The sequence below is a fragment of the Corvus kubaryi genome, unplaced genomic scaffold (genome assembly GCF_017639235.1).
Source record: "Corvus kubaryi isolate FWS band 111438036 unplaced genomic scaffold, C.kubaryi_AGA036_p1.0 129, whole genome shotgun sequence".
Classification (NCBI taxonomy): Eukaryota; Metazoa; Chordata; class Aves; order Passeriformes; family Corvidae; genus Corvus; species Corvus kubaryi.
The window spans coordinates 680,066-694,938 of NW_024580664.1; the positions used below are offsets into that span (position 1 = coordinate 680,066).

General features: G+C 43.4%; 1 protein-coding gene across 1 annotated transcript in view; it reads left to right on the forward strand.

Moving 5' to 3' along the window:
• PLXNC1 (plexin C1) overlaps positions 1–13,663 on the forward strand; it is a 72,213-nt gene extending 58,550 nt beyond the window's left edge. Inside the window, exons 24-31 of the mRNA XM_042025566.1 lie at positions 2,660–2,714; positions 3,776–3,807; positions 3,894–4,001; positions 5,922–6,085; positions 6,514–6,661; positions 8,485–8,625; positions 8,717–8,791; positions 10,414–13,663. Coding sequence (XP_041881500.1) covers positions 2,660–2,714; positions 3,776–3,807; positions 3,894–4,001; positions 5,922–6,085; positions 6,514–6,661; positions 8,485–8,625; positions 8,717–8,791; positions 10,414–10,518 — 828 coding nt within the window. The 3' untranslated portion in view covers positions 10,519–13,663. The remainder of the gene's footprint in view (positions 1–2,659; positions 2,715–3,775; positions 3,808–3,893; positions 4,002–5,921; positions 6,086–6,513; positions 6,662–8,484; positions 8,626–8,716; positions 8,792–10,413) is intronic.
• Positions 13,664–14,873: the final 1,210 nt, after the last annotated feature.

Sequence of the window (14,873 nt, forward strand, 5' to 3'; positions counted from 1 at the left end):
GGTTTCTGCAGGCAATGGTTTCTTGCAGATGCAAGTTAGGTAGGAGGCTCAGTTGTTTTTGCAAAGCTGTAACTACACTAATTATAGCTTAGCAGCTGCCTTATGGAAATTGTACTGCATGTCTCTTAGATATTTTCGTTCACATTTTCTGGCACTGACAAAATAATGTACATTTTAGGCAAAAGCTCAGTGGCATTTTAGGCAGTAGTTTAGTGGCAAGTATTAGCCATTAGCATATCTTGGTTTTTTTCTTGTATGCATATTGATACAAAAAGGATTGTAAAAGTGTCTAGATAGCAAGAAGAAGGAACATTGCATACACACTGTGAGGGCAGTAACATTGCCTGACAAATTCCGACTTACATTTCAACAATGCCTGTAATTTTTCTTTTTGTTTGCCAGCCTTACATGCTAGAAAGTAACCAGATGTTTGAAATTAGGAAGTACCATCAAATCTTTTTAAGACACTGGAGCATTAGGGTTGTGTTATGAAGGTCCCAGAGTCACCAATCAATCTTGAAAAAGCAGACTTAGTTTCTACACAGGTTTTTAAAATATGCAAGAATGGTACATTTACATTTTTGTGTAGTGTTTGTGAAGAGAAAAAAATCCACTGTGTTAGACTCTCATGTGCCTCTGGCCTGTGTGCTACTTTTGGTCTAATTTTTTGGCTCCTAGGAGAGTTACTGATATGTTTATTTATGAGGTCTGTACTATCACTTCCATGAGAATAACCACAAGCCATGACAAGAAAGTTGCTAATTATCTTGACATCCTGTTCCCCACCCAAGAAGAGAGCTAGACAGTCACTTTCAGATCTGCTGTCCGGTCACAGATCTCCAGTTTCTCAACTGATACCAGTATCACACATTCCAGGAGCAAGCAGAGCCCCGTAGAGCAGGTCTGAATGTGTGATCCCGGGAGCTCAATGACAGGAACTGGATTACAGTGAGGACAGGAGGCCTGGGGAAGAGGAGCCATAGAGCCACACTACCACGCCTTCTGTTTTCCAAAGTAGCTGTATTCCATGTTGTGTGGATTGGAAGAGATCTCTCTTTGTTTGTCCCCCTCAGTAATGCAGCTGACAAAGCAAAGATACTTTGAGGTGTCCATGGGAGCAGCGCACCACAAAAAGCGATTCAGACAGCAAGATGCAAAAAGAAGGGGGTTTTTGTAATGTTGGTGGTTTTTTTTAATTGGATCACATTGAAAGAAACAGCAAGTATGGCTGCTGCAGTCATGCCAAAGAAGGAAAGCATGGTCTACTCACTGCTAAAAGCATAATTTGTCCCAAAAATAAAACCTAGAGTGTGGGCTTTGGTCATGGCTGCACTGCAGCACTGCCTCTGATTCCCAGAAGGAAGCACTGTTCTCCCTCTGAGCTCTGCCCATCTCCCTTGGGACAGAAGCCAGCACATTTCAGCACTGAGCTGCCCTCCTACTTCTTGGGGAGGGAATGGAGGCAGCATGTTGCCCACGTCTCTCCAGGAGGGGGTGAGCTGCTGGGTAGCACCGTTCCTGTTTATCTATCTTCAGGGCCAAGTAGGAGGACTGTCTGGGTGTTTGTATCACCTCACAGGCTAGCCTTAGAGTATATTCCTATTTGTAGTGCAGTTTTCAAGTGTTCTGTGCTATCTAAAATAGTTCTGAAACTCTGTGTGATAGATGGAATCTCTGCAAAAAAATCTTACTTATAAAATAGATTGCATTTACTTTCCGGGAGCAAATGTAAGTGCAGATTTTTTGGCACAAGACACAGCTTTCGATAGAGTATCTTAATGTTTAAACTGGTTTCTCACACCAGGCTAGCTGCCAAGGTTTAAAAAACACTTAAATTATTTTGGCAGAGATCCCTTCCTAGAACTGGCCGGTTGTTTTTGTAATTATAGAGGCAAGTACACTAGCACTTGGCAAGACTCAACATTTGATAGCAGAGCAGTGGTGTAGTTCTCAGTGGGAGCCATTTTTTAGTTACTCTTTGACAATAAAAGCATGGCTTGCCAGTTTGTTTTAAAGATAATGCGTAACATCCTGGCAGCACTATAAATTCAGGGAAGGAGGAGGTAGATTTTTCCTAGAAATCCCAAGATGGTAAGATAAGGATCTTGATCTTACCGTGTATAAATATTTTGCTCAGTTTGAAAATAGTTCTTGGGAGCACCAGACTAAACCCTCAAAATTGCCCCTCCGTAGGACACAGGTAGAACAGACTGAGCTGAAAGAAAGGGGACCAGAAGAGAATTCATCTTTGTGTGCACCTCCCTGCCTCACCTTCCCATAAGATCCTATTGCACTGGAGCCAGAGAATTTAACCTGAGAAATCTATAGCAAGATGGGTGCCAGAAACAGCACAGAGCAGTACATGAAAATGACAACGTCCACATATGGGCTGAACTAGAAAAATCGAAGGAAGGGAAAGGTCTTCAAGGCTGGTGCATTGGAAGAGGTGCCTTCCCACCTGGCTGGGTAATCCTGACAAAGTGCAGCTACTGCCCGTGCCTGAAAGCCCAGCCCTGGCTGCCTGCTGAAAGCTGTGCGCACTGTGGGGAGAATGAAGTGGGCTGGGCTGCCCTGCACTGCGGGACAGAGGAAATGAAACTGAGGCTTTCATGAATTCTAAGCAGTTTTGTTTCAGCATGATGTTTGTTTTTGCTTTCAGATTTCAAATGGAGCAACCATAAAAGTCTTCAAAAAGAAGGCAAATAGCCGATCAGGTAACAGGGACTGCAACCTATTTTAACTTTTGTGTGGAGTGGTTGGGAATGCAGAGAACTGAGCTGTGACAGATTGTATCTTGGTCAGTTGGAGGTCAGAGAAATGGGTACTTGGATATACTTGAGCCAAGTGAAGAGCCCTGGCTCTGGGCCTCTGGCAGGCATGGTGAGCCTAAAAGGAGGAAAGGAGGCAAAGGAAAGAAGGACAGAAGGGCTTACAGTCCTCAGCAAATGATTGCTTGGAGATACAGGCTCATAGGCAGGAAAGCAGGACAGGGGAGCCCAGGTGACACAAAGCGCTGACTTGTTGAAACCAACCCAGGGAACATGCCTCTCCCTGGTGCCCAGAACTGTGCATCACAGACATAGTGCTGCACTGTCCAGAGACAGGAATGATAAAACCCCCACTCTTCGGTAATTTTCCTTATTCTCTTGACTGTGTTTCTGAAAGCTCTGACTTGGCTGTCTCAACAGCATGTCAGGAGATACAGGGTGCTTACAGAGGAGGTCAGTTCATCTCACCCAGCCCTGTAACACAGGTTGCTCCCACCCAGCTGGTGGATGAGGGCAGAACTTTCTGTAGCCCCTGTGAAAAAACACACTCCTAACACGTGTTTCCTTATCATCAGTGTTAGGAGAGGCGTTCTCATCTCACTGGGGTGGCCTCTCCCTCAGCAAAAATGAGGTTGTCTGTTCCCAGCCATTACATTCAAGCCTGACCTCAGCCTACTTGCACTCAGCACTCTTAGAGACTTAAACCACTGCAATCATCTTACCTTGTCCTCCCTTCAGAGGAGCTGTGATTGCTGCCAGCTTACCCCTGCAGCAGACAGGATGCTGTACCTTAGTGGTTCAAGCTACAGGTTGTCACTAGGGAGGTGCACAGGGCCTGTGCATTTCTCAGAGGCTTCCCCCACACTACAGGCAGGAAAGGATGACACTGACAGCTTGCTGGGCATTCTGGATGCACTCTGTTGCATGGCCCAGAGACCAGCAGAACTCACAAGCTTGTAGCCATGTGTTTCATTAATGGCTGTTTGCTCTCTGCTTTTGTTGTTTAGATGTGGACTACTCAGATGAACACTGTCATTTGGTGAGTTGTCATTACACTGCTAAGTGGTAGATTTAATACTGAGCTGTATTTGGATCTGTGTAATCTCTCTAATCTCTTCATGACAGATTTTACCAGACTCGGAAGCAAACAAAGATGTAAAGGGAGCAGGTCACAAAGGAAAGCAAAAATTCAAAGTGAAAGAAATGTATCTCACAAAACTTCTGTCAACCAAGGTAAACTGTAAAGGCTTTCTTTTGGGGGAGGGCTGATGTTGTTTTGGCTAGTTTAGCATAACAGAAACACAAATTAAACCAGAAACTGTGCAGACTTCCTGTGTGTAAATCAAATATTAAATGAAAAGGTAGCATATAAAAAATCACTGCGCTAACTATGGCTATGACCATTTGCAAAGAGAGACACATTTCAGGTTTTCTAACGCTAGGGTTCTAAAATTGTCTATTACACATAGTATCTCCTCAGTAAGCACAACCTTTTTTTCAGGTTAAAGAAAAAAGGTTGTTATTTAGCTTATGGAAAGTGAGTTTTTACCACAGAGTTCCATAGAGTGAGAATGAACCCTTTCGGAATGACAGCTTTCAGTCAACAATCTCCTCACTCTGCTCTAGAGTTTGCCCAGCTTAGAGACAACTTCTGAAGCCTGAGTTTCACAAAATACTGCCCATAAAATGAAATAATCTGTTAGGGTTTCAGATTAAGCATTCAAAATAACCAGATTAATTTTAAAAGCAAGGTCCTTAGGATTTATAATACAACTACCTAATTTATACAATGTGCATTCCATAGGAATAAGTCCTGCTCACTCCCTCCAGTAACGTCATCTTGTTTCTGACTTACTCAAAATGGTTAGAAAACTCTTTGCAACAGCATATTGCATTAAATATTAATGGACACACAACACTGAGAGCTGTGCAAGAGGCCTGAAGGGATGATCATTATAGCCTTCTTGCATTTAAAAATCTATCAATCATTATTTAATTAGGTTGTTGATAGCATCTGAAGTAATTTGGGAGAGTCCCTAAAGTGAGAGTGAAGACTGGTCATTTCTCATTACCTGCAAAAACTAACATGAGCCCTCAGGAACTGCTGGAGTAAACCAGTAATGTCTTATGGTGGAAGACTGAGATACAGAAAAAAAGTTCAGGCTCTTTAGAAACAGTCCTTTTAAAGGGCTTTAAATTAATCATCTCCTTCTCCAAAGTAAGACACTGCCCTGAACAACAGAGCTGTGAAATTCCTCTCGTGATAGGCTGTGCACTAAAGGCAATTGCATCACACCATCTCTCTGTCTGCTCCCCTCTCTCCCATACATGCACACAGACACAATTGTGAGAGTTTACCACATGAAGTGAACTGGCCAGTATTCATCAAGGCCCTGGGATATGCTTAAATCCTTCTTGTCAAGAGAAGATTGTGCCGAACTGAGCTTCAGAACAGATGTGAAGAAAAAAAAGCACAAAACAGTGTTTTGCTTTGTTTGCCTCTACTTATGAATACTCTGTGACTATGTCAGTGAGTCCAGCAGCAACCAAACCTTTCCTTTAGTGCGCCAAATATCTTCCCTTTTGTATCAGAAATACCCAGTTTTCAGTTCTTCTCTCTAACATTAGTGTGTTCTTATAGCACCCAAAGCTGTTATCCTAGAATTAGATCAAATGCCAGAGCCACTTGGCTATGAAGTGTTGATGAGCACGTGTTGAGCACGTGTCACAGATGGCACCTTGAAGACCAGTGCTCTAGGAAACAGGCTAAACTGCTTTTTCTCACCTCCCTCTTACTTGCAGTCACAAATTCCAATGCCTTTAGCAACAGTGGCAACAGGATCCCAAGAGTTGATGTTGTCTTTATTAGCCCAAGTGGTTCTTCCCACCTATGATTTATCGCAGAGTTCAACACAATTCTCCTGTCAGCAGAGAAACAGGACATGTGACATATGGAAGGAGCTCACTGTGGTGTATTGTAGTCTCATTTTTGTTACTGTCTTGTTTGCCAGTAACCTATGGCCTCAATGTTTGCCACAAGCATATTGTAATTTCTGTGTGTGGTTGTCTTGGGGCACACTAAGCTCTCTGAGGTAAAAGATCCTATTCTTTTCTCCTGTAATAATAACAGAATATTAACTTTGTTACTTTCAGGTTGCAATTCATTCAGTTGTTGAAAAGCTCTTCAGGAGCATTTGGAGTTTACCCAACAATAAAGCACCTGTTGCCATCAAGTACTTTTTTGACTTTTTGGATGCCCAGGCTGAGAGCAAAAAAATTACTGATCCTGATGTGGTCCACATATGGAAAACCAACAGGTATGCCCATGGGATGCATGTGCTTTCTGAAAATGTAGTTGCAAAGATGGAATGTGTCATGTGTGATCAGAAGAGTAAGATTTTGGCGTGTCTGGGAATAAGATGTGGTTTGGCTTTGTGGATAACAGTAACTTTAGTGTATTGATTCAATACAACACAAGCCACCAGAGCTTCCAGGTCTGTGCAGTCTGCACACTGACTTCACACTCTGAAAAAAATAGCTGTGGATTGAGAGCATTGTTTGAAGCTGGGTGCCTGACAGATGTGTTTGTTCCATAGCCTTTGTTCCCTGACCCCTTTTTTAACTTGAAGAAGCAGCCCAGGAATGTGCTTCATTCCATGAGTGCAGTTGCAATTAAGAACCATTTTAAAGCAGTTGTGCTACTTGAGCAGTCAATTTTAAAGATGTTTGTTCTTTCTCTGTCTAGTCTTCCTCTTCGCTTCTGGGTGAACATCCTGAAGAATCCCCAGTTTGTCTTTGATATTAAGAAGACTTCACACATAGATGGCTGTTTGTCTGTAATCGCACAAGCTTTCATGGATGCCTTTTCTCTCGCAGAGCAGACACTGGGGAAGGTAACACTGCCCCTCCAGTCTACTAATTTCTCAACCAAAGTCTTTTTCAACTATATAATGATTGAGATGATGAAGTCCTGGATCTGCTGATATTGGGGGCAGAATTGTCAGGGACCTAATTAAGCTGGGTTTCCATTCCTCATTGCTCAGTCTCCTGAGACTTTGAGGAATTCACCAGTAGACAGATACAGCTACTGTATCTAAAAATGCCTTATTTATAGTTATCTGCTGCTTGTTTTCTCTGCAGTTCAGTTCTGCACAGTGTGTTTACACAATATGTGGCAGAGGTGGAAATTGTAAGATTTTAATGAAGTTTTAATGTAGTTTTAAACAAGGGTCTTAAAAGTATTAACATTATTTGATAAGTAGTCCAAATTTTGTCTGCCACACACCAGTGTGCAGAAGACTCACACAATAAGCTAGTGGAAGCTGTAAGAATACTGAAAGACCTCTGAAGTTTGAAATAGTTCCTTTCACATGTGTTAGCTACTCCCTTTTTATATGCAAAATTATTTGCTGGAGCAACAAGTTCAGAAATCTTACATTCAAAAACTCTTTAGTACAGTGTCTGGAACTCTGGAGATCAGAAATACTTCATTTTCCCCCAGGGTATTTTCCTTTTCTTTGGACCAAAGCAGGAAGCATTTGTTCAGGCTCATGCTACCAAGAAAAACAGGCTAGAAACTTTTTAGCCTAAAAGAATTTATATAAAAATGGACTAATTTCCTATGTGATCTGATCCAACTGCTCAGCTGTTAAAGGGAAATAGTAAATAATGTGCTTATTTATCTTACTTTAGTAGTGAGTATCATAAATTAAAGCTAATCACATCACTTCCTTGATGGAAAAACTACAAATGAGCATGGTTGTTAGGTTTCTGTGCTAAACATCCACTGTGAAGTATTGTTGAAACATCTCCTGTTAGCTATTTGAAAAGGGGTGCTGAACCCTGATAAAGGTTTGCAATAAACATCTTGTGACCTTTTAGTACTAAGATGTATTTACTTTCATGATTGGCTTTGATCTTGAAGCATCTTTTAGCCATTTAGAAAACAAACATTTAAATTATTTCATCACACATTGGAAACAGTGGTGACAAGCTATCACATGGTTGTGTCATTTATTGCCCAAAACTTCAACAGGAAACTACCAGCCCCCACTTTTACATTTTGAAAATAAGTTTTCCAGGTGGGGCCTTGGCTCCTATCACAAGTGTCAGTACTTATTTCCTCAAATGAGCCTAAACCTCACGGGTAGGTTCAGTGCTGACCTGGATTGTTGAAGTCCTGGGGTGAAAAAAAAAAATCCTTTTGGCTGTGTGTGTCTGGCAGTCAGCTCTCCATGCTCTCAAACCCCTGAGGGAAGTAGGGACCAAAGAGATTTAGGGGAACCTCTGCCAGGACAATGTCTAACAAGACTCTGGTGTTACTGCCAGGGAACTTTCCTTTCAGCAGTACTGCTGAATCCTGTGTGTAAATAGGGTATCAGCCCCGGGCCTTTGGTTCAGCTTTCACAATCTTTCAGGTCTAGGGACCTGTAAGGAGGAAGTGAGAAAGAAAAATATGTCTGAGGGACAAAACGTCATCACTCCTGATGTCAACAGAAATAATTACATGGCAACTGTCATGAAACACAATACACTATTAGTGAGGTCCTGCCTCTGGTTTGCATCTTTGTTTCATAACCTTGGTTCCTTGTATATAACCACAGCAAAGAAAAATGAGTCACACAGACACAATTAGATGCAATTAACTGTGTGGAGGTGGAACCTTAGGAATTCTGTGCTGGGAAAAGTTACAAGGCTTCAATTTTTTTCTTTTAAGGAAGCACCAACAAATAAACTTCTCTATGCTAAGGACATTCCGCTCTACAAGAAGGAGGTGAAAGCGTACTACAAAGCCATCAGGGATCTGCCTCCATTGACCACTGCAGAGGTTGAAGAATTTCTAGCTCAGGAATCTAAGGTATGGTTGAGAAGCAGCAACTTCATTTGCTTTCATGTTAAGTTTGGGTTTTTTTAAAGAAGTATCTGACCAGAACTGTTTTCTGTTTTAGAAACATGAAAATGAATTTAATGAGAAAGTGGCCTTGTTTGAAATCTACAAATACATAGTGAAATACTATGATGAGGTAAGCACATTTGCAATTTCTGCTTAATCCTTAATGTGGGGCTTGATGCAGTAACCAAGGGCTGGGCTGCTGGGCAAGCTGCTGGCTGCCACTCCAGAGGCAGCCCCTCTGTAATGCAGCTGAGGCTGCCCCTTCTGCTGAGCCATGAGGGGCACCCTCTGAGGGGGCACACGCCAAAGGTTTGTCAGTGTACCTTTACTGTCACTGCTGTATTGCACAGAGACAATAGCAGTAAAATTCTCCCTGCAGTTTTGAGGAAGTTCCTATATAGTCTAGGCTTCTTGTTTTACTGTGTTTGCAGACTCTCTGCAAATGCCTGTCACAACTCCTGTGCACGCGCTCCATTTCCCTGGAGGTTCAGAAATCAGATTAGACTGTAGCACCAGGGTTCTCAATTTAACAGTGCAAACACCTCAGTGGAGCACATGGCCTTGCAGCAAGAGGTGTCTGCTCCTTTCCCATCATAGCCCTCTTAATGCTCTGCTCTAATAGCCTTTCTCTTAAAGAGAAGCTTCCAGTCCCTGCTATTACTAACAAAAGAAATCTTTTCTCAGCTGAAAGTACTTAGTCACAGGTTACCTCTAAGCTGCTTTCTAAGAAAATCCCTGTCCTCCACTTTGCATTATAGGATTCTCCACTCCATTTTGCTCAGCATCCTTAACAGAGGCTGTGTGTGTGCCTGTGCAGGGACTCAGATACGAGCCAGCTGGGGTGTGTTGCCTGAAGGCCTCCTTACGCTTCCAGCAGGTTGTCTGGGTTTCCAAGCAACCAGGCCTTTCTCTCTTTCATTCTCAGCAGCACAGCACCAGCACTTGCTGTAGTCATCCAGCTCTCAGTCACCTGTTAGCTGGCTTACCATTTCTGATCTCTACCATGTCAAATTATCTGGATTCAGCATCAAATCTTCACCTCCTGAAACAAGCTTGGGATGATACTCAGAATGGCCTTAATCACTCTTTATTAAGCTCATTAAAATGGGGTTGATACGGGAGCATTCAGTGTACTTTCTGGTCTTAGTGTCCATTTTTGCTTTTTTGAAGCTAGTACTGGCTAAACTTAGCCCATCCTTAGAATGAAATCTTCCCTCTGCTCTTCCCCCTCTGGCTTTTGACTGGGATCAGCTAAACCTCTTTCATTGTTTACTGAGACCTGTCTCTGTGTAGCATTGCCAGCAGAGGTTTCAGACAGCACTAGTGCTCTACTCCTGGGCCAGAGCCAACTAGGTGAGTTAGAGGAAAAGAGGCAGTTCATTGCCCTCAGCTTAGAGGGCAGAGGAAGAGAAATGAAATGTCATTTGCAAATCTTCTCTAGGGTAAAAACTGGAGCACTGCCCTTGCCTCACACTCTGAGAGATGAGCATGTTTTGAATTTGTTTTGGGTTTTTTTTTGCTTGGCTCAGTCATTCTTTTGTGAAAGTGTTGCAAATCCTGTGATCAGAATGACTTGAAAGGAATACTACCAAAATAAAGTGTTAAAGCCAGAAAAGAATGTTTACAGATAGGCAGGCATTCAGATGGGTTTTTCTGTGAGTAGTTGTTTGAGAATGGAAAAGCAGGCTTTAAAAAATAGCAAGTAAAATAAGCATTAAAAAAATTATTCTCTCTTTTGCTAATTGTTAACAGATTGTCAGCAAACTCGAGCGAGAACGGGGGTTTGAAGAAGTCCAGAAACAGCTCCAGCAAGTAAAAGCCTTATTTGACGAAAAGAAAAAATGCAAATGGCATTGAGCAGAGCACTGACTCACAGCATCACTGTGGGGGATTTTAAATTAGCGCTACTGCTCCCAAAACTGTTTTGACTGACAATATGTACAGGGTTTGAAACGTTTGGACACTCGTCTCCACTCTGACCATTCCAAGTAATCTACGATGGGGAACAAAATATGGGCAGGGTTACATATTCACACAGGAGCATGTCAAAGTGAACCTAATGTTGGCAGGGTCAGCATTTTTAGGTACTTGAACACACATAACCCTTTGGTTCAAAAATACTGTCTAGTAAGCTTTTTGCTTACTTCTAAACAAGGTCATAGGAGATGTGCAAAATACACTATAAGTTCAGAGTTGCCCACGTGAACTTGCAAGTTGCTTAGCTCTTTTTTTTAAGAGAAAAAGCTGATGTTTTGCCACATCCTTTCAGCAGCTTGGCAAACTGTGAGGGTGAGCTCCGGCTTTAGAATACGGGTCAGCTACAGTTTCCTTCCTTCCTTCCAGTCAAATGTTCGCTAGTTCCTGTTCAGAAAAAAAAAAAACAAACACAACAACAAACCCAATAACAACCTGGCACCAAAGTGGCACTTAGGATGTGTGTTTAATAGAAAAAGTGGGTCTGAGGTTTGAAGGCCAAATGCCACATGGCAGGACTTACCTTCCTTAGGTTAAAAATTCCATGTCCAAAGTGAAGCCAACCACTGACGGGAGGAAATGAGGGGAGGCTTTTGGAGAAGGGCATTCAGCCACCATCAGTCTGTGTTTACATTTTTTACCTTTCCATCCTTAAATAAGCTGTGAAACACTTGTGAGCAGCTTCACAGCTGAAACTGCACTGCATCAGAACACTGTTGTGATTTGATGAAGCAGCTGATGATGGCTGCACTTCGGTGCACAAACCTGACCTCAGGTGCATGATCGGCCCATGCAGCAGTGCTGACAGTCCTGGCCAGCCTTACCATCTGTGTACAAGGGCCTCACAGACCTAAAGCCAGCATGTTGGGGGGGGTCAGGTCAAAGGTTAGTTTAATAATATGTAAGAACAGGAGGACTGGTGTAATCTCTGACTGTGTATGAGAAGCTGATACAAATGTGCTGGGGTGGGGGTGGGGAGGGGTAACTGTCTGCCTTAGTCCGCCTGGGGTTTTTTGAGGCTTGGCCCTTTTGGAAAGAAGGTGCCCATTACATTTGCATTGGTGGCTAAAGTCAGCCCAGCTGGAAAGCAAGTGCATGGCTGTGCTGCTGGGATGAGGCTGGTGCACTGGCTACTGAGCAAAGCCAGGGAGGAGCAGCCATGGCTCCAGCTCTACCACAGCACCAGCACAGCCCCACCCTCTGCTACAGAGCTAAATGCTTTGTCACCATGGACTCTGCTTCAGTCACAGGAGGCACGTTCTGAGGCTTAGATTTTGAAGTAAGGCATTGATGACACGGAGATCCGTTTCCATACACTTCTGGAGGGATCCACCACTGGAGGTGAGTGGTGTAGCACAGTGGCCCACAGGAGAGGGAAGAGCTGTCACCTGCCCGGGCAGTGGGAAAGGTGCCATAAGGCTGTGAATGGCACAGAGGGCCCAGTTTGGTACAGAAAGCCAGTGCTGGGGCTATGTGCAGCTAGAGCCAGCTGTGCAGGGCTCCCAGGCAGTGGAGGGTCCCACGGTTGGAGGAGCCCCACAGCTCAGGCCAGTGGTGCTAACGCTGCCTGCTCTGGCCACAAAGGCAGCTGGCATCAGGCCCAATCCCGCGGCTGGCCAGTGCCAGCACACACCAGCCACCTGTGGCAGGAGGAAGGCGGGCTGTTAATGTGGATGGAGAAAGGCAAACACAAAAACACCGTCCTGCTGCTCTGCCCCCTCCCTACCATGTGATTGCACAAGTTGTTCCTCTTGCATACCAGAGAGGGCAGCCACCAGCCAACCCATACTGTGATGGCTTTGTTGGTTTTTTTTTTAATTCAAGTCTTACACTTGCTATTAAGTTTACACTTTATACTTGATGGAATGTATGGCTTTGTTCAGGAAACTGCACTACAATGTTGCAGTACTTTCAGCAGTTCTCTGCCTGGCACAATGTATTTTGATAAGTTCAATTTTAATCAGAAAAAAACCCACCCACCTCTAACCTATCTTGCCCTCTGTCCTAAAGGAGTGGACCGTGGCTTGACTGGCACTTAAGTTTAGAATACGTGCACGTAAGGGCTTGATTTTTATCGTTCTTAATCTAACATTTTAAAGCAGCATCAAATAAATAGAAAAAGCACAGTAGTTGATATTGAGGGAGAGGCATGAGTGGATTACACTTTCCAGTTAGTTCTCTTCCACTTCAGGTGTTTGCTGGCAGTGCATTCAAATGAACTGTGATAGTTTTGTTCAACAGTAACCTTCTGTACAGGCAGAAACAACAACTCCCAACATTTCTGCTTGAAAAGCTGTAAAATATAATCTGTTTGCGTGGGTCTGATCCTGTGAACTTCACTATATGTGTTTATATTGATGAGGAAATGAAAATCAGTCCTATTCTGTATTTGTACTACTGCTTGTTTGCTACAATAGCTTTAATGATTTCTAGAGATTAAGTATGTGTTGAAGCAGGCCCTGTAGCTTTACCTACAGCCTGGAATAGGATTATTGCCTTTTATTCAAGCCTCCTAAACAGCGTCACTCTGTTAGTAAACCATTTTTAAGTCATGCTGGGACTTTGTAACCCATCAAGTGGATCTCACGAAGTGATGTGAAGTATAATTAAGTGATTGTGGCTCTTTTGGTAGGTTTGGGTCAGCACACAAAACATTGACACACCTTCCGTATCTGCAATTTGCCATTACTGTTACACAGAAAAAAAGAACCACCTCTATTATGGGTATTATGGCAACACAACAGTTCTAATCACATCCTCAGCAATGAAAAACAAACTTCTCTTCAACTTACTTTCCCATGTTTACAGGCAAACTGCTATGGCAAACAGCGTGTTTTCTAACACTAGCTTACAGAGCATTATTTTGCAGTCATCTAGTTTGAAGTCAAACCTTACTAATGTGTAAAGTAATTCCTGTTGTACAGAAGTTAAATCTGTTGTTTAAAATGAATGGTTAAAAAAAGTGCAAATGACAAATACATGTTGGTGTTTGTATGGGTTTATCTAGAATAAAAGCATTTGGAGGTTAGTTTGATTGTGTACTTTAAAGTGGTTACAAAAAAGCAAACACAGCTGGTAACAATGCAAGGTCATGCAAGGAATGGAGTGTAAGACATGGAGGGGCATCAGGTGAGAAATACTGCTGCAGCTGCAGCCCTGCAAGGCTTCAGGATAGAGCCATGCAGGTCAGCACAGCACACTTCCATCACACTGAAATTGGGAAGAACAGGAACAAGAAGGTACCATACAACACCTGATGATGCTGGGGAGGGAGGCACTGGCCTAAACCCCAGCAGCAGCTGAGCAGTGACCTCCTGCAGAGTCTGAATGGAGGGGGATTCCCTGGGCTGGAGGATTCCCAGCTGCTCTCCCACGTGTGGGAAGCAGCAACAGGCCAGGGACAGTCTGGTTGTGCAGTGCCTGCCACACCTCCACACAGCCTTTAGGATTTGCACTACAACTGCACTGCTTAAAGGCTCTGAGGGTGATGATACTTTTAAAAAGCTAAAAATGTTTAAAAGGATGATAACTGCATAATCCTTCTTTCAGGAGAAGGTGCTTCAGGAACACCTTATTCAGGAAAAAAGCTTTCACACAAAAAGCCTGAGACCAACTGGGAAAGGCAGCCCACAAACCAGGTGCTGATCATCATTCTTCCTCCTGCTATTACCCTTTTTCTGCCCTCCAGGTCTTACCTAGTTTGTATAAACGTCCCCTGCCCCCTGACATCAGTGGGCACCTTGCTGACACAGCCAGAGCTGGGGACAGAAACATGAGGCTGCCAACAGCTGCTCTTTGCAGCCATTCCATGCTGGTAGACACTGGTGACCATTCCATTTGGCAAAGCTGGCTCAGGCTGAGAGTTACTTTGTACAACTTCATCCTGCAGGAGGCAGCAGAAATAGCTTCTGTTACTTCTAATAGCTACACTCTTTTCCTCAGAGAAGTTTAACAAATTCCCCAAGAATGTGCAGCCCTGGTTTAGGAATGCCATTGCCCAATTTAGTGCTCCCACTGACACACTCCAAACCATGCTCTGCTCTCCCACTGCCTCACCTCCCCTACCCTGGAGCAGGATGGAGAGGAGAATTGGAAGCAGAAGAGGTAAATATCATGGGTTGAGATAAGAACAACTTACTAGAAACAGCAATGAGATAAGAAAATGATCAGTAACAGCAACAATACTGATGACAGAGGGTAGAAGGGAGGCAGATTCACACGTGGTTGCTCACTGCATG